We start from the raw sequence: 22253 nt of genomic DNA, 5'->3' as shown, positions 1-22253 counted from the left end.
ACATCCAAAACCCAGGCAGCACCAAAAATCAGTGGCCACTTGAAGAGGTGCTGCTCTCCATGCTGGCAGATAGCTAAGTCATAGACATTTGGGGCTGGAAGAGACCTCGTGAGATCAGGTCCAGCCCCCCTGCCATAAGTAGGATCCCAGCAAGATAAACATCCAAGCCAAGTTGTAACAGAAGCTACCATCACTTATAGGTCTGTCAGGAGGCTTAACTATTGTAATGTGCCTCCGGCCCTCAAATGAATACTGCGAGGGGAAACTCATATGGTTCACAGACATCGCTTATTTTCAAGAGGAAAAACTGACTAGGAAGCCTATCCAACTCAGCTGAATGTTGATATTAGGAAGCCCTTAATAACATTAAAGAAAAACCCCTGCAAACAGTAAACTTTCCAGTCATTTTAATGTGATCACTGCAATTTGACCACCACCTCAGAGAGGAAAAGAAAGGTATACAAGTTATCTGTGCTTAGGATTGAAGTCAATCTAAACAGTTCTTGCTGACAGAGTTACTCAAGAACTTCAGGTGATCAGTGATGCTCTTGTCTGAAAGGCAGGATTGCAAGTGTTGTATATAATACAGAACAGGAATGCTTCTTCTGGAATTAAAGCTGCAACACCTTCTGATGTATTCAAAGGAAAACTGGTATGCAAGTGCATGCACACTAAATATCTGGCATGCAGAACAGTAGGAGTGGATTACAGATTCATTTGAAAACCACATCAAATGAGTATGTCATTTTAGCCCATAGAGAATGCTACTTAAGGGGGGGGGGGGGTGCGGGAGGGAATACCAAGAGCTAAGAATAGATTTTCCCAACATCTTCAAAAATTTGGGATGTGCATTTAAAAAAAAAAAAAACCAACAAAAAGAAACAAACAAAAAAAGCTTGTGTTGGGAATTTAGGCAACAAAGCAGAAGGTGAAATCAAATTTTCCAAAGTATTGTAAAATTTATTGTATAAGTATTGCAGCTTTTAGAATGACATATAATTGCCACTATTGGTTACTGTTACACAATAAGCGTTTACAACAGATTTTTGTAAATTGGCATCAGAGTACATATTCATACTAAAACAGCAAAATATAGATAAGTACTGCATTGCATGTGCTGTCAATAGTTTACATAAGTTTAAACTTGAACAGAACTCAGAATACAGGACTGCCTATAACAAACTCCAAAGCCAAAGCAATGCAACTGGAAGTTTAAGAAAATATTAATACAATGAAATGTGACTATAAGGCAGGCAAATTAGGACCTTAATGTTGTCCTTCATGAGCTTCTATAGTACAGCAAAAAATTTGAAGCGCGGTTTCTGGAAAACTTTTTTTTTTCTTGTAGCTTTGTGTTGTACATAGAAAATCTCTGAGCTATACAGAGACAGAAGAGAATAAAAATTCATTCTGTTCTTGCCTAGCATTGTTAATGCTACACATCTGGATTCAGTCATTTTTCAACCCTTTAATAAAAATGTTGGGCTTTTATTTTTTTCAATAGAGCAGTTAGTGCAATTTTATAGATTCGTACGCATACAAAAGCATCATTTCCCCAAGAAATCAAATTAAGTTTCCTTATACCCCACCCTTAAGATAGAATGAATTTTAACACATGTAAGGAAACAATGCACTAGATTAGTAAAGCTGAATCTTCCAACCATTGAAATCAAGGGTTGTGAAGGGAACTTAGTTTTACCAGTGTCAGAACCAAATAAAAGCCATTCTTCCTTGCCATCCTTATTTAAAAAGCCATGTTCACATTCCAGTTCACTAAGTTTTGGTGGCACTTTGAGAATGCTGTTTGACATACTGTAATACACCAAGGGAAAGAAAGGTAGCAAACCCCTTTTAAAGCTAACATGACTCTTAAACTTCTAGCAAATAGGCAGGTTGGGACAAGAGGTTGCTAAGCGTAAGCAATGTCTTGTTTCTTGTTTAGTTTTGTTTTTAAAAAAGGAATCGTTGTTTTAAAAGGATGCTCAGTCCTAAAGGGCTTGAACCTTCCCTATTTGACAACTGCAAAACTCCTAATGGCTTCTGTGGTATCTGACCACAGTCAAGCTTCAAGTACAATTATGTTATCTGCACAAGGGCAAGAAGCAAACAAGGACCAAGATGCAGTAGCTATTGAGTGCACAGCCATATTTTGATAGGGCAGTGGCAACGTGGAACAGCCGTATTTGGTAGAAAAGGACCCCAGGCCAAAAAAATCCTGACATCAATCCTAGCTATGTGGTGAAACTTGAGAGCAGGTTTGGGCCCCAGCGCTAGTATCTGCATCTCTAATACAGAGGATTCTTCAAGACTGCAGAGCAGGGAGGAACGCCTCCCCCCCCCAAATAAAAAGCTAACAGTGAAATCTCAGCTCCGTTGAAGTCAGTTGGAGTTTTGCCAGATTGGATAGGGAATGCAGAGATGCCGATTGTACATAGCCAGAGCTAACTCCGCTGGTAACAGAGCTTAAGGAATAAACGATTAAGCAATAAGCAAGAAAAGATGGATCCTTTTTGTACACCTGCAAGATACAGATTGAAAGAGAAGTCTGATTCCAGATTAAGCCGCCCTTGCTTTTGGCGTATATTGTGCACAAGAAAATTATTCAGTAATACCAAACCCGTAACTTGATCAACTGACCAATGGGTTGCAAGCATTTGGGATGATGTGTAAGTAATACGTGCTTAAACTGGAAGGTGATTAGAAAAAAAAAAAAAAAAAAAAATAGTATGATTACTTTTCCAAGAGGAAAAAAAAAGTTGAAATTCTGAGTTTTTGAAGAACTAGGCTTCCTTTCAGAATCTTCTCCAAGTGTCCCCCCATTAGACAGTGCCTTCAGGATATCCAAATACCTTTCAGATTAAGACTTGGTTCTGTTACTCTCCAGGCCAGATTCATCTCCGTAGGACAAGACAGACCAGTTACTTAACAACCTCCTATCCTGATGACACTTCCACATTTACTATACAGTTTTAGATGTGTGATGCATACTCCACCCAAAACCTGTTGAGGTAACCATTTTTGTAGCAAACAAACTAGTTAGACCACAGAACACAAAAAAAAAAAAGAAAAAGAAAAAAAACAAAACAAAACCCCAAATAAAACCCAACAATACTATTCACGTATTTTGGCTCAAGAGGGCAGTAGATATTATATTTCTGTTTGTCTTTTGGTTGGGATCTCATTTACAATATCCACCACAGTTTCCTACCTATTGAAGTAGGATATGTGCATAAATGTATTCAAGTTACCTTACAAACAGTCCAAGAAAACGAATGGCATAAAGGGAGCACCTTACTCGGCTAGGCACATCAAACTGGGTCTAGTGGGTGCAAGGGAACATTTAAAGAAGCAGTACCCCTTTTAAATAAGTAATTGGAAAAAATTTAAATATAAGATCCTAAAAGTCAAGAAGCCAAAACACAGTAAATCACAATAATTCATTTTCCCTTATATAAAAAGGGAGGGTTACTGTTTCTTTAATAAGGCACTAAATAGACATGTTACATAAAGGAAAGATACCTTTTAAAAACTTGTAGAAATTCATCAGCTTTGTACCTTTCAAGACAAACTAGATTCATCTTTTTGTGTGTTTATTTTTTGTTGCTGCTGTTGTTTGAAGGTCAGCAAAATTTAGGTTCCATGACTCATAAAGCTATGAAGACTTCAAGAAACTGTGAAAAAGCAGGCTGAGCTACTGTAAAGGTACAGGACTACTGCTAGGCAAAACAAAAACAAAGCCAAAAAAAAAATAACGATCAAACTTCAAGTTCATCTACTCACCATCATCTTTAAAATATATATAAATATTGTTCAAATGGTCAGAACTTCAAAACCTGTTCTCATGGTTGGTTGTTTTTTCTTCAAGTAATAGAAAAGTTGCTTAAAAACAATAGTTATTGCCTTTATATCTTTCATTTATGTTACTCTACTAGTTAGCATCCTGCAGAAAATGAAGTTACACCTTGTAAAAATCTTCACTCGTTGTGGTTCCCCCCCTCCCTCTCCCCATCTGACCCGTCCTCACATTTGGAGAAATCCTCTCCCAGCAAATGGAGAAGTGTTGCCAAGCTAGTAATATCTGCACAAGGTAGTGAGAACAATTTTTCCCTTTTGTTTTCTCTCTCTCAAATTTCTCACTCTCTCACTCTCTTTCACATACAAATTCACCCCAAGGGTAAAACGGCTACCAGATATCTACACAATATAAAAATGTAAACAATAGCATAGTAAGACAAAATGCTCATGAAACGAAGATAAATTAAAAAAGACGTGACATCCGCTGATTCTGAAGGGGTGGGGTAGAACCTTGCCATGTGGGCACGAGGGATTGGTGCTGTTTTGAATGAAGAAATCTTCAGAAGAGGTAAAGGGTTTTGCTTCTAAAGCGTTAAGCATATTTCTTTAGCCTTTACTTAATATATCACAGGAGCATACTCATTTCCATCTATTGGACTTTATGCCTCTTTAGCTAGAAAAAAAAAAAAAAGGAATAAAATAAACAACCAGAGGCAGCCTAGAACTGCAGGTAGTTGGGCAATAGGACTGCACTCTTCATCCCAATAAAAGTTGTGGTGTTTCATATAAAATGAAGATGATTTGCACAAGCTGCAGATTGTTCGGCTCGTATTTTCAGTGACACATTTAAAAACCCATCTTAAAGGCAGGCTTCTGGTATACCACCATTTACTCCCATTTGAAAACATCCTTGATGTCAACACCAGGCCCTGCAGCTCAATGTACAAAGAAACAAATGAAGAAAATCACTTTGTTTTCCTTCAGACACAGAAGTTTATTCTCACCCGCTCCCAAAAAGAATTAGAGCTCATCAAAAAAAAAAAAAAAAAAATCAAGTAAATTGTGTTTGCTTCTGCTAACTTGTTTTCTTTCTTTTTTGATTCACAGAAGCACTGAGAATTTTTTTTTTTTTTACTATGATAATCCTAAGTGATAACATACAAACATACACACAAATTCCTCTTGTTTTGTAGGGAATGTATAAGACCATGACTGTCATTAAACTACCCATTAGCTGGTTGAACTGGATGGGTAATGCTCAGTGAATACGGAAATCAAAGGTTTCAGAAGATGCAGTCTCTCTTACAAGGTTCCTCACAGGGCTGTTTACTTTAATTTTAGGAATTTCCACCCCTTTCCAGCTAGTTTGTTCTCCATGTTGACATATTAATCCCTTAACAGTTTTGTGGTAGACATGATAGAGGCTTTGACCAACACAAGCACTGACATATTTATATTAAAAAATAGTGCAAAATTTCAACATTTATATAAATAACTCTAAACCCCTGCTTTTGATTTTTTTTTGTTTTTTTTCTTTTTTTTTAGGGTTTTTTCTTTTTTTTTTTTTACAATGTAATACACACTTTTTGAGTTGGCACTCAAAAAATTGCCATTTTTCTTCTAGTTCAGAAAACAACAAAACTTATTTTTTTTGTTTTGAATAGGCCTCTTCTAATACAAAAATACTCCTGCTCCTCACACATACAGTTTCTCTTATTTTAATATATATTTATATATATATATTGCAGATCTTTAAACAAAACGTTTTTGTGCAAATATTTTCCTCTTTAAAGTTAAGTGAAATAATCAAAAAACAAAAACAAAACAAAAAAGCACGCACACACGCGCACACACACGCACACACAGCTCAACTAGAAACAAAAATGAAGGACTACAGTTGATTCTTTTTCCTTTTTAAACTTCTAGACACAGCTCAATAAAGAAATGTTTTTGCAAGCTTTCTTGGCTTGTGCATTCAGACCAGACATTACAAGGAAATATTTATACACAGAGAGATGGGGAAGGGCTTTTTATTCTTTGCTCATCTTCCCAACTCTCTCCCTTTCTCTCTCTCTCTCTTTTCTTTAAATGAGAAGTGCAGAGTGTTTTATCTACTTTTGCGCTTGATTTTGTTTTAAAAGGGGTGCCCTTTTTGCTTCTCTTTATCTTTGTTCCATGCAGTTGTGCTCTCAAGGCCATTGATTTGTGAAGGCTGCAGTCTGCTACCCTCTAGTATCGAGGGCATCCCATTGTTGTTCTGCTGGTGCTGGTAAAACGTAGATCCAGGATAGTGACCTATCACCTCGCTGTACGTCGGTGGCGGTCCTTCCATTCTACCATTGCTTCCATAGCAGGTTGCACTGATGCCAGAGTTACTGCTGGGAGGGCAGGGCCCTCCATATACTGAGTTATCTATCAAGTCACTGTCGAAGATGGTTCTGTTGGGGGGGGCTCGGACTGATTCTCTGTTGAGTTCCATTTGCTGCTCTGGATCTCGGAGTTGTAGCGTGCAGGGTCCCTGGTAAGGGGGAGGCTCCTCTCCATCCGACAGCGAGATGGTGGGCGGGAGGTCGATCTCATGCTGCATATAGGGGTATGTTGGCTGGAATCTGTTAAAACGGTCCCTCTGCAAAAAGGATGGAACTGCTAGTCTGTCGCTGGGTCTCGGAGTGTAGATTTGCTGCTGAAGAGAAAGGGAGAGACCGCTGAGTTTCAAAATGCTTGTGCGCGAGTCCTTACCCACAACCCAGTTGACACCAACACTGCCCTCACCTCTGTTATTCCATTTCCTGACACTGTGCTTTCTGAAGGCCACAGGCTTCCTTCCTACAGTGGGAAGAATAGGAGGGGGGTTGAGAATCATTCATGATCAGCCAGTCTACAAACCACAACATTTTTGAAAGAGACCTCGTCCGATTACATTTTTAGCCAGCAGCTGTAAATCTATGGTTGCTCCACACAATGCAGCTGCATTTACATGAGCAAAGGGTAAGTCCTATGTCTTAAGATAGCCAACATTCATACCTGCTTCGTGATTTTCTACCATCTATCTTTGTATTAAGAAAAATTCACTTACTGATTAGACAATCAAAGTAATACCAATTTCACATACTTTCATTCATCATCCCCTGTGTCAGTTTTATTTTCACCACCCAATTCCAGCCGATGCATTAAAGTACAACATGCCCAGACAGAAGCCCACGTGCTCTGCATGAAAAAGCCATGCAACTATAATATAAACCCATACATTTATTATCTCTGACAGAGTAACTGAGGGTTAGCACATAACGTATAGCTTTCTGAATATGACACCAACACCTGAAGAGTAAGAAGTCATTTAGAGTTAGGCTGGTCCAGGTGTTGTTTCCCTCTATTTATATGTACTAGGGCACAAAATATACTGTGGGAAAACGGAGTTGTGATATTCATGTCTATAGCCAGCCTTACTGTCCTAATCAATTGCTTGGTCTATACATAAAACAAGGGCAGCCAGTTATTTCATTGCTCATATATGCACGGTACCTACAGCCGACTCATGCAAAGGGATGAGACAGAAACATTCTAAATAACTTGGACAGTCTAACGAAGACACCCAAGATGCATTAAGATCTTGAAAAACAACAGGCGGTTAAACTCCGATTGTGTTCCCTGCCCTTTGCTTTACTTTTCCCAATTTTAAGTGGGTGAAATGTAGTTTGTGGCATTGCATGTGATAACAGATACCTAGAGAATCCAATCAGGTGCTTGTTTTTGAAGCTCAGTTTCTGCTCACAAACCTCAAGGCAGTGCTGCTACCAGTGGAACAAAAAACAGTGATTTATATGGAAATGAGTTGGCCCAGATTCTTTTCACTTCTCTGCAGTTTTTAGGGAACCTCTCCTTGAAATGCTAGAGGTTAAGTACGATGATAACGGAATACTGTAGAGGTGAAGTTAATGGAGCTACGGGGTTAGTTTTCAACCAGCTCTTCCATTCCGTTGGTATCTTTGGCAGTTGCGAGCAATACGATGACTCTATTTTATGGGGAAGTTGTGTCCTCCACGCACAACTTTTTAAACAAGCAGTAATTGAGTAATCAAATTCCACTTGGATTTTTCTGCTTACAAAAAAAATAAAGCCTATAAAGAATATTCTCGATTAACCCTCCCCGCCCCCAAAATACAAAGTGGCCACCAACTGCAGCAGCCACTGATCATATCACTGCTAATCAGTGCTGCAGCAAATGTCCTCAGCCTGGGCATGATGTGCCTACTCGGGACACAGAGCTTGCCCAGCTACGCCTCTGCATCAAAGATCAAAATCTCTCCTCTACCCACACATTTAAGTCCAATGATAAAACTAAAGGCTTGTTTCTTTTATATATATATGGTAGCTTGGAGGTAGCTTGATTACAGTTAGTTACCTCAGTCAAAAGAAATCCAAATCAATGGGCAGAGGAGTGAGTGTTTACTTTGCAATGTCCTCATGGCAGACTTCCTGAGCAGCGAGTGCCTCGCTGCCTTATGCTAGATGTTTTATATTTAATTTAGCAGTGGGCAGTGCTGTTGCAACATCCCATCTGCTCTTCCATTTCCCCTGGAGTGATGTCAGCCTCCTTCCATGAGGGCAGCTGCAGCATAGCAGAAAGTCCAACACTTTCCGTAATGAAGAGGCAACACCTCTGAATCCCATTTTCGGTTGGCAGACAAGGTTCCTTGGGTTGGCTACTTTAGAAGGCCATTTCCAAATGGGGACAAAGAACACTGGCAAATGGATTAAATTACTTTCAAAGCTTCTCCAAAGCCTTACCTCCCTGCACAATAAGCACTTTGGGGTAGAAACCCCCTTGCTGTTTTGTTCTATGTATACACAGCACCTCATATCAATGGGTCCTGACCTAGGACTGGGGCTTCCACATACTACTGTAATAATAATAGTAATAATAATAATAATAATAATAATAATCAGACAGCGCCCAAGATTAAATAGAAGAGCAGAAACTTTGTTAAAATAGAACTGGCAAGAATCTGAGGATGGTCAGAAGCTGCATCAACTGTCATTCCTGACACTGAAATAGTTTGATCTGGGATTTTGGTTCTTATTCATTCCACTTAGGCTTTTACAGCTGGATCTGGCAAGCCTAGCTATACACATGGCTTGTCCCACTGGAATTCAGCACGTGTGTGAGTGCCTGCAGGCCTGGGGCCATGTGCAGCAGCCATTGCCATGATGCCTGAGCAGTGGCTTGCACTTCTCTAAATCCAAGGAGAGCGGCAAGTTTGTAGGACAAAACGTTAGCTGTGACTTCCCTGTTTTAAGCACCTGTACCCTGGCTAAGAGACTGCAGCACTGCTGGCCCTCAGCCTTCGAACATCATTAGACAAAAATCCCCAGGAGATCAAGGCTTTTTCAGACGAGACATCTGAAGTTTTTTTGTTTTTTTTTTTAATTCACCTTTGATTTCTGGGTACTGGGGTTCATGTTTTTTCAAGCTTATCTGCATAGCCACTGGGTCTACAAACCTGCTGTTTACTTTTATTTTAAGTGAAAGCTCAGCTTCTGGTGTATTTGTATAATTGGATTTCAGGGGGAAAAAACAAATCAATCAAGCAGGTATAAAAAGAATTCCAGAAGTTGGCAACACCGACTATAACTAGCCAAAAAATATATATTAAAAAAATCTATTCAATAGAATGTAATACAGTTGCTTATCAGGATAGTATTCATGCATTTATGTGTAGAAATAAATAGCAAAAATAGCAAGATCTCAGTCCCTAAGATTCGTCTCTGGCTCTTTGGTTTTGGGCATCAGGAGGGAGCAGGGTTTCCATTTCTGCTTAACTTTTTATCTATCCCTGTTGGGGGGGGGGGGGGGGGGGGAGTCAACACTTCCTTTTCTCCCAGAGATGGTCAGATTTTGAATAAGTGAAAGGATCTTTACAGGAAAAGCAGTTTTAGCATCAAGGGAGAATAGGGAATAAAAAACCATCATGTTAGCATTGCTCACGTTAAAGTCTTCTCTGGGAAAATAGTAAGGCTTTTTCTTTTTTACTTACAATTTTTATGCCAAGAGAGCAGGAGGGAAATAAAAACGGGGACTTACTAGAGCTCTAGGACTCTGCTAGGGAAAAGGCACTTTCCCATTTCCAGGAACTGAGAGTATATGCACATCTCTGTTCACAACACCACAGCAATATCTGCTTTCATTTATTTATTTTAAGGCTCAGTAAAAGTTCAGTGGATTGCACAAACCAATATCCAGTTCAACACTGAAAATGCACGGAGGTGGCAGGGAGTCATTTCTATTGGAATATTGTTTTCTATAAAAATAAATCACACTGTGCTGAATTTAAAATGAGCCACCTTTAAGAGCTTTGCGATGATTGATCCTCATGTAATGAGCTTCCTGTTCAGCACGCTAGGGGGCTTTTCTGTCCTTCTAGGCGAGCACCCAGCAGGCCACTAACTAAAGTGTGTCTGAGACTTAATTACACTCTATTTAAGAAAATGGAGAAAAAGAAAATAAAAAGGAAAAAAAAAAAACCCCAACCCTTTCCTCTGGGGTAAAAAGAAAGAGAAAAAAGGGAGGCTGAAAACTGAAGACATAATCCATAATTAAAAATAAAAAGATAAAGGAGTGTTTGATCTATGAAGCTAATTTGGGTTACAAAGCTATTCCTTCTATGGTAAATTCAAACAGGCTTTGAAAGTATTTATACACAATGCATATGGCACTGAACTGGTGTACTGTAAAACCTGCCAGGAGATGTTCTTGATTTTACGCTGCCTAACCACAGGAAATCCATTTCCAATGAGCCCCCAAGAATGCAGGTAACTGGAGACAAGTATTCTGGTTTGCAGGATGCTCTCGATGAGGGGTACAGGTGTACCACAAGAAGAAAGCAGAGCCTTGCAGACTTCTGCGTCTACATGCAAAGTGGTACAGCAGCCTCAGGTTGGAGACAGACCAGAAGGACTCAGTGCCTCTCCAGGGGTTTAGCTTAAAACAGAGTGCACTGCAAATAAACCTTTCATGAAAAGCTATCTTAATTTGTGACATGAAAACATCTGAAGTAGAAGTCACGACAGCTGGGCAAAGAGGATTTTTTTTTAGCTTCGGGGCCAAGTTGAAAAGTTGAGGGGGGGGTGGGGGTGGAAATGGTTCAGGGTCAAACTGGGCTAAACCAAAAAGCTTTAGGTCACCCCAGAACACATCATTGGACCCAATCAGATTGCCCTCACTATTTTAAGGTTACTTATTTTTTTTTAAATGTAGGTTGATTTTATAACAATAAAATTTTGAAAAGTTTCAAGTAGAATGGTGTGAAAAAGACACCATTCAGTCTTTCTGAAATGGAATATCTCCTTCATTAAATGGCAAAACAAAGTGGTCTGATGTCTCTGGTATACCCTCTCTTCCACCCCTTCCCCCCCACCCCGCCCTCAGATATTTGTTCCTTTTGCTCCAGTTCTTACTGAGCTTTGCCCCTCACCAAAGCACTATTTTTCAGCAAGCTGACCATTCATTAAAACAAAAAACAAAACAACCCCCCCCCCCACCCCACCTGCCCAATGCATTAAGATAAATTTTCTAAAGCTATACTGCATCAGGACCAGAAAACTCCTAGGTCACTTCCTTGGTCATGCTTTTGGGTTGTATCATTTATTTCTTGTCCTTTTAGAGTTTCTTGCACCCCTTCTGAAGCATCTGAGGTCATCTGCTTTCAGAGAGACAAGGCAACCGGCTAGCTGGACCCATTAGTGATCCATTAGCAATATTCGTATGAAGATCTCTTTGGGCCAAGAACCTTTTAAGGACAGGCAAGACCTTGTATTCCAGTCAACACAAACCAGAACTAGAAGCATTACTGATGAAACTAGGAGATATTGAGATAAGGAGCAAGAAATCTTTTTGAGACTTCAAAGAGGGTCTGTATACAAGTTAAAAGTTCAAGTCTGATGCCAATATTTTTGTGAAATATTTTAACGTCAAATGATTATCATGCCAGTCCAAAGTAGTTTGCTCCTGTTGCCTGTTTAAACAAGTGACTGTTCATGGTGCTCACTCTTAGTCTCTCAGAGATGCAGTCTGCATCAGACTAAATGAAGGGTTGTTTAACTGAACTGAGTATTTTTACAGTCCTTCCTCCCAAGAGGCTGTCTCATTTTGGCATGAAATACTAGTCAAGGGACCTCAACTGCCCCTATTTTGTGCCAAAATGAAAGACCATCCATGGGATGAGGGGGACAGTCTGTGTGATTCTGCACATGAACAGAAGAGTGGACTGTCAGCCGAATACCATGCTCCTGCCCACATGGGCATGAGAGGTATTGCAGCTCTGACTTTAAAACTCACTGCTTTGCCCTTTAGGTTTCCTGTTTCTAAAGGGATCACTTCACTTAAGGCGTGGAAATGGTGCTCCATGTTTGACAAAATGAGCATGGGCCGCATTCTACTAGAATTTGTATTCAAGTAGAAGCCCATGAATTGGAAAAGAGCAACTTCTGGTTCACGTCAGTGAATGGAGGGGCATTCATTTTTTATTTCACTCCTAGGCAAATTCCTGTGCAGTTCCAAATGTGTGCAGTATTCCTCCTTTTCACTTCCTGTCCCAAACTGCCCAGTTCTACATTGTGGGTGCTGCGAGACAGCCTGGCTATGAAACAGCCCTGGGATCCTTCAGCAGGAAAGACAATAGGCAAAGACAAGATATTCCTGGGCTGAAAGGCGAGTCCAATAAACAGGAACATGAAGATTGGATTTGTTGGCTACAGGTTCTGAAACTCTGCTCATCCCCACAGGATCAGAGCATTAAGCAACATCTGTTACTTTGCTGGAGTGGCTTTTGATTGAATTGGTGTCAGCAACACAATTAATAGAACAGCATTTCTTACCTGGGCTTTAAACTTCCTGCTTCATTAAAAATGTCTCATGAACATCATAGGCATTATTTCATGGAGAACTTTTCTTGTAAGACAGACCTATTCTATACTATGGGAATGGCACAAAACCATTGCACCTTCCACTGTTGCGACATTTTGCCACCACTAGAGAATGCTAGAAAACACCTAGGGAGATATGCACCTTCCCTTCTAAACTGTAGTGCAGTGTGGGGCTTCCTGGGAATATGGTATCTAAGGGGGTGATGTAATCTGGAATTACACAAGTTAACATATTTAACTCCCAGATGACTGCTTGCATCTAGCGATTTCAGGAAATGAGAGACATAAGAATATTCTTCCCAGGATCCCTTTTAGCAGTTTGTTTTTTTTTTTTTTTTTTATCAGACACCAGTACTACACAGGCACCTGTAGCTGCGTTTGTGATGGACAGAGAAAATGGTTGCAGCATTTCTCTTAATGCACAGCATGCCAACTGGAAGTTTCTACACAGACCCCAACCATCCCATGAATGAAGGTTTAACAATCTTGAAGGTGCCTGCTCATAATGCTTTGGGGGGAGACATATAGACTCTACTAGTTAGGCAAATTCAGGTAGGAATTTGGATTCCTAAGGATTCAGGCAACAATTCACAAGCATCTCATCAGGTGGTGAACATTGGGCCCAGAGAGGGAGACAGACAGATGTGGGGGAATTATTGGAGATACTTACTGATGACAGGTTCTCATCTCTTCTTCTCCCTTGGCTGTGCCGGTTGATGAAGGATCGTGCAGAGAGTTTGTAGTGGTTCAGCAGACACGTGATCACCACCACCATCACCATCATCACCACCACGATAATGATTATCTGTACAAACTCCAACTCCGCTGTAAGAGAGGTAGAGACACATTTTCAACCATCTTGGAAAGCAGAGAAATATAGTACAAGAAACACTGGAGTGAGTTTGATTATGAAGCCCGTGGAATTGCACAGCTACATCCACAGATGTTTAAGACACTCAGACGCACACGGTTTCCACATGCTTTCAGTTAGGCAACAAAGAACAAGGGAAATGACCTATGCCAAGGAATAAGAGGCCTAAGACATGATCTACAAAGGTTCTAAGTTATGCCGAAATGTTTAAAATTGATTAACCTGAGCTTCAAGGGTAGGACCCCAACACAAAAGTTTCCCCCCAAAAATCTCTCAAAAGCTTCAGGTTTAAGTTACCTCTACCAAAAATGTGTTTCCTGCCTCCACAAACCAATCTGTAAATGAAGGATTTCTGTACTGAATGCTGCTTTGGCCCACTTTGTGGAACCATGCAGCAAGTATTTCTGGTCTTAATTAGAGTTTAAAACAAGCAAACACCACCGAGTTCAGTCTTGCAGTTCACTTAACTTTTACTGAGCCTCTGTACACCAGAGGGTTTGGGATTAAATTAAGCCTTGACACCCCTGTGAATCAGAAGAGAGTTATCCCCATTTCACAGAGATGCTAACAGAAGCACAGGAAGCAAAAGGACCCACTCAAGACACCGCGGAGAGTCTGCAGTTCTGTGGTCTGTTCCTGACTCCCGGTCCCAGCTACCAGCCAAATTCCCTCTCTAAGACCATGAACTCTGCCACAACACACAGCTGTTCAATGAGAAGACAGACGTCCTCAATCTATGCTGACTGCAACTCCTCCCAGCTCTGGAGACAGAAGTAATTCAATGTAGGGCTCAGTTTACCAATGACAGTGGCAGCTTGAATGGACTGAACTGGCACAAAGGACTGTTACAGGAAAAAACCCAAAAAAGCCCTCCAAACAAACAGGAACAAGCAGCAACAGCGTGTCTTCAAAAGACACAGGCCAGTGGCTGGCAGGGGCCGACTCCTAGATGCTAAGACGGCAGTTCCCCACACTTCATTTTGACTGTGTGCAATTAGATGGAGAAAACTGGATATGAAAAACAGCACACAGTAACTTGATAGATGTGCCTATACATTCCTAGCTCAGACAATGAATTTGGCATCCAGGCAGAGACTGGATCCCTGAAGTAGCTCTGCTGCCCAACAGCTGGCCAAGAAATTACTGCCACGGCCTGCGGAACACAGATGCTCACCTGTACTACAGGGCACAGCGTGTTCATGTCTGTGCCACCCTGGCAACGGGAACCTCAGGGATAATTTGGGATATCTGTAAAGACACGAGCCATTGCAGGGGAAAGAAGAGAGGACTGAAAGCCAATAATACTCATGATTTTCTCTGAGAGAAAAGCTATTGAAAGAACAGACTTGAAAAAGCTGTGTCCTTAGCTATTCCAGGTGCTGTGATTTGCATTAAAATGTAAGCACCTAAAAAAAAGCAGAATGGCAGTAGCATTCATATTGGATAGGGTGGGTTCTGCTGAATCAGGCAGATTTTTTTTTTTTATTGAGAGTTTCACAACTGCCAGCTGCCAGGAGGAAAGTGCCAGCAAAAGCATATAAAACATCAAGGAAAAACAGTCCAGGTGCAATCCTTGCCGGTTACCTTGGAGTAAATTCTGCTAGGCAGCCGCTGCAGCTATCTCTGCCTCTGGACCAGTCTTCATGCTACCTTTCCCGTAGCACCTTCCAACCCAAAGGAGCCCCAAACACTAGTCCCAATTATGTCCACAACCTCAAAAGTCTCAGGACCATCTTTAAAACACTGCAACTATGATGCATGCAAGTCTGTTCAGGGTTGGACTCCATATATGCTGATAGTGCCACTGAAAACGCAGTCACTTCTGGAGTGGAGGGAGGCAAAATAAGTGTGTGCATGTGGTGGGAGTGCATGGAAAATCAGCCCATAAAAGCGTGCACAGTGATAGAGAGCAATTTTAGCTCAGGTCACAAAGGCAAGGTCACCAGGTTTCTAAAAGGGAAGCACAGGATTGTCACTGTAAAGCAGACACGGTGTCCAAACACCACAGTGATGGGCACAGCATGCAGATAGGTCTTTTGCCTCTTTAAGCTGCAGGACGATGAGCCAAGGGCCCCTGCTGGAATTAATAGGGTGGAGCTAGCAGTACAAGGAGACATTAAACCAGCAAGTCCCATTGAAGGACAAAACCAGTGCATCTTCCTCTCTGAACGGTTTAAAGAGTGGGGGCGAAAGTCCTACAAATCCCCGTTCATTTTTGTCCTCTTTTAAAAAGGAACTTCGGGGAGGAGGATTAAGGTATGGACTCTCTAGAGAAAAGCGTGCGTCTTACATTTGCAGTGCTCCCCTCTCATCCCTCCCCCATCTTCATTTCAAACGGCGGCGAATTCAGGAATCCAGAGCAGAGCGTGAGCCTCTTATTTTTAATGGGAGGAAAGAGGCTGGAGAGGAGATGGGTGGAGAGATTTACCCAGCAACAGCCCGAGAGCGCTCTCTCTCTCCCCCAGAGCCTTTCAAAGTCTCAATAATCTAAATGTAATACTCTCAATTGAATGGGGAACATACAGTACGCATATTGTTCCTGACACCCACATTCAGAGCCGCAGCCTATCATCGGGGATTGTTTGGGGGCCTGTAATAAACAGAGGTCTTTAAATCCACTCCAAAGAAAAGGCAGCTCTGCACTTTCTACCTCAATGAGATACATGTCAAAAAGCCACACAATGCCATGAAGGGAAGCAGTCACACAGGCCCTCGGCCTCATTTAAATATTTGCTATTAAAATTCAAGGGCCCTTTGTAGCAAGTCTCCCTGCATGACCAAAAGGATGAGAGCCTTTAAACCATTACGCAGAGCCCTTTTGTTTCCTCCCAACCATGAGAGGTTAAAGGTAACAGGAACCCTGACAAGGAGACAATCCCCTTGTCCTTGTGTTAACTGCGAGTGCCCTGGGCATGCTTCGGTGCTTCCTAGACAGCTCTAAGCACTTTGGCAGACAGACAGGCAGCCTCGAGGGTGGAGTTACGGCAGACGGCGTTTGACAGTCCTCTCACGCACCGCACCTCGCAGGGCCTCAGCCTTGCCTGACAAGGGGGAAGAGTGGGGAGGAGGGGGGTTTATATAGATGCACGGGCATTTTTTTTTTATTGGTTTTGGTTTTGTTTTACTAGGCTCATTTCTGAGTCCCTGCCTGCAGGGGATGGGGTTCCCACAGTCACCCTCTATGCATTCAGGCTGCAGGAGACCTGCATTTGGGCTGGCCTGTGCTAGAAGAAAGTACAGATTTGCAGACCGGCAGGCTATATAGGGTGAGCGATCCCGTTTCCTAACAGACCTGTTGTGATCCTTCGGCCGCTGAGAAACTTGACGCCCCCTTTAAAAAGAAGATTCCCCCGAGATGCTTGTTGAGAAGAGGAGTCTTGTTGCAAACAGCCGCTCTTCAGAGAGATGGACGGACCTCACAGTGGGAGCTCCAGTTCACTTTGCATACAGCGGGTGGCTTAGGCGAGGCAGCAGCATATTATAACAGCCCCTTTCAGTGACTTCACAATCCCATTCCCATCAGGCAAAGTCAGAAACTCTCCACAACCAGCCGGTGTAAAATGTATTTACCTGCAGACACAGCATCACCTACCCAGTACACAAGCGCACCCCCCACGCGGCACCCTGTATAGTGCCTCCAAGCACGTGAAGTCTGGAAAGGAACCTGATTTTGTTACTTGGGTGGAAAAGTGGTTTGCAAATAAAAGTCTCAAGCTAACTGGATTGGGTGGAGATGCTGTATTCAGAACATGCCTGTACAATGCCAAAGGCTGTATGTGCATTGAGGTTCGCAGGAGTTTGCTGTGAGCTAATTTAGAAGTCTGCTGAAGTCAAACAATTATCATCATGATAGACGCACACCCCTGCAGCTCTGGTCACCACTCCGACAGGAAAGCTTCAGGCTTTCATGGCATTGCCCCAGCAATGGTCACGTTTCTTCTATAACCACTGCTTGGCAGTCTCGCTAGGGCACTGCTGTAGTACATTCCCTTTCTACGTGCCCTGCCCCTGTCAAGGTGCCCAAGTCACTCAGCAGCTGCATTCACAGCTCCTTGAAACATGGTACAGATTATTGCAGCTTCAGAATGATGAACCTCCTTACCCCACGCACCCACTGTTAGCAGAGACCGCAAGCTGGATAAACAGCCATCCCACATACTGGAATATGCCATTTGCACAGCAGCTACAAAAACCTGGGATTTAAGAAGGTGAGCCAATTTTGCCCCTGAAAGCGTAACATATGTTCTTGGCCACTGTAGGAAGATTCAGAGAGAAATGAGAGAGATGCTAAAAGAGAAGCAAGGCTAGCTGGTTATAAAGGAAAGTTCTCACCCATCAGTGACAGATGCACCAATTAGCTAAATCTTGCTAAACTGTTTCAGGAATTTTGTTGGTGCAAATAAAGCTACTGCTATATGGGAGTGGTTTTCATATATCTTTACTTGCAAAGCCAGGTGTCTTAGTAAACTAGGAGTGTTTTTACACCTGCTCCAGGGGTGGGAGTACATGGGGGCTTTAATTAAGCCAGCTCTAAGAGTTTCAGTTTTTAGTTAAAGTGCTCCTGCTACCATTTTGAAGCACTGGGACACTGGTACACGAGACACGGAGACTGGCTGCGCTTCAGCGGATTCGATTAATCTACTTTAATTACTGCACGCTGGAGCAGCCTCCCTGCACGTCTATGGGCACCCAATGAGACCAACCTTAAGAGGGAAAGAAAAAGATAGTTTTTTTAATGTCCTGCAAAATGATTTAAAATAGCTTTTACACACATGCGTGTCCATGCATGCATACAAGGAACAAAGGACTGGTTTCCCTCATTGAGAAGAGTGTGAATGATACAAAGATCAGGGTCATATCAACAGCCTTGGAATTGGTTCCTAGTGCAGCATTAGATATCATCTAGACTGGCACAGAGGCTGGCTTAATAGTTGCAAAAAAGCTATTAATGTGACAATATTAATGTGATTACTAGAGCAAGAGAAACATTAGTTTCAGACAAGGTTTTTCCTTCTCCTCCCCCTCTTTCTTTCAAAGGCATCTACTTGGAGCTGGCTTGGAATATCAGGAGTAGACTCAAGTGAGACAAAGTTGTCAGATGAGGTTTTAAGATTTATTGCATGGTTCTGCATCAACACACCACTACTTTGATTCCACTGCTAACCCCCTTTGATTCAAAGTTAGGTTGTTTAGAGTTGTAATTTAGTTTGAGCACCAGGTGCAGTGTTTAAAAAGTGAGTGAGAGAGAAAAAAGCATGCGTAACATCATAAATAGAAGCACAACTTCAATCTCCTCATTTGAAGGAGGGATTCATTTGCAAATTTATCATTTTTCTGAGATTTTTGCAATATTTCAAAGTAACCAACACGTAACCAATTTAACTCCTCCTTTTTCTTATCTATACCTGAACACTTTGAATCCTTTATCTTTGTTTGACGGGGGGAAGTAAATGACTCTCAAATATGAAAGTATCACTGTAACAGTTATTGTAGATTTTAGTAACATAAACAAGAGCCTGAATGGTGATGATTATGCTTCTCAGCCAGTGCTAGCTGTAAGGATGTGTCTGTGCTGAGCTCTTAAAAAAAAAAAAAACCAACCCAAAAAACCCAACAAGATTTCCTACCACTGCATGCCTAGTGTAGATGATGCATCTGCAACTTTCAGTTGCTAAGGGCCACCAAAAAGCCACAAGGGTCACAATGAATGCTCTTATGGTAGCTGCTACTTGTGGCATTGCACCCATTGGAGTGCAATGGTGGAACATTAAGCAGCAGCTCAGGGTAGGGAGTTCCTGTTAATTTAATTCTGCCCCTTAAACCCCAGTCTGGAGTGAGCATACGAGCTAGTAAATGAGACAAATTTGGAGGTGAGCTAACTGTACCATTTCAGCAAGAACATGGATGTCACCAGACCTGGTCTTTGGAAAAAATAAAACAAATTAACCACCCCCGCCATGATCTGCTCTTTTCAAGCTTCAAAGAGACTCCAGGCATTAAGATTTATGCAAACTTTCCTTCCCTTTTAACTTGTATTCATGAGATTTTTTTTTTTTCCAAAAATCAGTGAGAACCCACACTGAAAAGCAAGATGTACATTGTAAAATTTTATCTAGTAATGAAAACTAATAAATAAAGATCTTAAAGAAATCCAAAAATTTAGTGACTTATTATACCTGTGCAATTCAGCCACTATACAAAGAAGGGTCTTTGGGGAAAGAAAAACCAAAACTAGAAAGCACGTCGTTTATAATTCCACTAGTATCTTAATTAAAAAAACAAAAAACCAAAAACAGTATAGTTTGTATTTGGTTTCTTAACCATTGTCACTTTTCAATTAGAAGAGCTCTCATTCCATTTCTTTCTGTAATTTTCCCCCAGGGAGGTGTTATACATGCACTAGGCTTTACAAGCTGGACAAATTCAGTTTTTAAATGCAAAGTAAGGTCACACTAATTTAATTTAGCATAATGTTTACTCCGAAGTACATTTCAAACTAAGAGGTTCAGACACTGCATTTGTGTAAGGCAGCCAGATTTTTCTGAATTTTCTGTCTAGACAACACTGCTACTTAAATATAGGAGCCTTCAGTGTCTCCCAAAGCTGCTGGACTATGAGAAAAAAAAAAGAGACAGACTGTAGCCATTCCCCTCGAAATCAGCATTCCTCAGATCAAAGCAGTACAGACAATTATAGCTATGTTGAATTTCTAAGGCTGTAAGCAAGCTAGGCACAGTCCTTTGGCAATACACCTTATGGCCTTTTGCCCTGCAAACTTCAGGTGTGGTAGAAGACAGACATTTCCGCTGAACAATCTATTAAAAATAAGCTAAGAGGAGCAATGTCACTTTGCTTCACCTCCTGGTTAAAAACAAACACGTGCAAACTTGCTCATGCCTGGACTGCTGGCTGCCCACTAAGGTATTAGGGATTGAAAGTGTCTGAAATTTATGAAAATCTAATCTGGTTAGCAGTTGCTGCCAATGTGACAAGGCAGAGGAAAGCTCATTGTCATTCTGACCGGCAGCTCCCATGAAACGACTTTCGACAGGCATGCCATTTCATTTATTGAGGCTCCAAGAGCACCCAAGCCAAGGTTCCCTCTTCATCTGAATGAAGACCTGTTCTTTAGAATTTAAAATCAAATTGAATCAGACACTGAAAGGAATAACTTTCTGATAGGAACTGGGAGTAGTTGAATTCTGCGTTCATTGAGCGTTTCAGACACAAAAGATTTCATATTAGTTTAAAATGGAAAAAAAAACAGAGACAGCGATTTGCATTGATATTCATGCTACTATCAATGGGTATTTCTCTTTGCTAAGACATAGCAAGGCTCAGCTTTGAAGCATAACTAGAATTGCCACAGGATATTTTATGCGGTGATGCATTTATTGTGCATTTCCTTATTTTGCAATTATTGCAATGTACAGAAAATCTACCAATTAACTTTGTTATGATTTTTCTTTGTGGACAGAGTGCCATTTACTTACAGACACAAATACTCCACATGAGTAGGGGTAACATGGTGTATTTTGCTGAACTAAACCAGCAATACAATCTGTGATTTGTTGTATAACCAATCTGTACCAAATGGTTTTCCGGAGGGTCTTTTCCAATAAGACCTTTGCTTTCAGTTGGATGCAATTTGCAGCTGCAAGTCAGAACAATTCTGTTACTATCTGTACGCTTTAGTCATATGTATTGGAATTACAGATCATGCAGTAAAGGGGAAAAATAAAAATTACTTGGGAGATAATGCAACTATATTGGCTTAGTTTGCTTACAGCTGCACTTGATAAAGGATATACAGATCATACTTTCTATGGTAAACTGTGCTGTAACTGGAAAATATTGAGAGAGAGACTTAAGTCAGTTATCCAGAGGCAGACAAAGGATATCCTGGTGAAATTAATTCTTCCAGTGCTTTGTTTCTCTCTTGCCTAGATTAGCATCACATTTGAATGCTCTTAATACTGGAAATTTAAAAATACACCCTTCAAATTGGTGGCTGGGGTATTTCAAATCAGAATTGATCCAGATCTTAAATCACATTCTAAATGTTTGTGTTTTTATAGAGTTTAGTAACGGCTTTTTGTAAAAGTTCACATATTTGAGGGTATCCACTAGACTGGTAGATGAGACTTTCCATATACCATTTCCAATTCACAAGCACCAGGCACCTTCCAAGAAGCCATATTTTTTCCCCAAAGATTCCCCACACAGAAGGGATGGGGTGGGAATCTGAACTTCTAGGTGGTACCCAGATTAAGCCTTGGAACCAGTGGACATTCATCCATCACTATGGTCTTCGCAGGACACCACTATTTTGAAGAAAGCATCTGAAACACCATTTTTCCCTTGCGCCATGAGCTCTGAGAAACTAGGATGTGTAGCAACAGAGTCAAGCAAGCCCTTATTTGAAGGGACTCCATATATTAACTCTCAGCCACATTGAAGTCAAGTCTCTGATTTGGCAACTCCTGTCTTATATGAAGAATAGTGTCAAGACAGACCATGCCATTTTGTGCATACAGAAGTCATTGACTGTGGGTGTGTATGGGTGTCACACATGCACAACTCTTCCCTCCCACCATTAATGACTGTTCTTTACAGTGTTTCCAGAGACCTTTGAGAACATTAACCCATGGGCCTTCTTACAGGC

General features: G+C 41.2%; 1 protein-coding gene across 2 annotated transcripts in view; it reads right to left on the bottom strand.

Annotated features, from left to right (window-relative positions):
* Nucleotides 1-939: 939 nt before the first annotated feature.
* The window catches only part of PMEPA1 (prostate transmembrane protein, androgen induced 1), a 61266-nt gene continuing 39952 nt past the window's right edge, over nucleotides 940-22253 (bottom strand). Inside the window, exons 2-4 of one of the 2 annotated variants that reach the window (XM_006276593.4) lie at nucleotides 13388-13542; nucleotides 6568-6621; nucleotides 940-6475 (exon numbers count right to left, since the gene is read on the bottom strand). In XM_006276593.4, coding sequence (XP_006276655.1) covers nucleotides 5930-6475; nucleotides 6568-6621; nucleotides 13388-13542 — 755 coding nt within the window. In that variant the 3' untranslated portion in view covers nucleotides 940-5929. Of the gene's footprint in view, nucleotides 6479-6567; nucleotides 6622-13387; nucleotides 13543-22253 lie in introns of both variants that reach the window. The other variant, XM_006276592.4, reaches the window with a different exon arrangement.

The sequence above is a fragment of the Alligator mississippiensis genome, chromosome 9 (genome assembly GCF_030867095.1).
Source record: "Alligator mississippiensis isolate rAllMis1 chromosome 9, rAllMis1, whole genome shotgun sequence".
Lineage (NCBI taxonomy): Eukaryota > Metazoa > Chordata > Crocodylia > Alligatoridae > Alligator > Alligator mississippiensis.
This window is presented reverse-complemented; position numbering and strand designations above follow the sequence as displayed.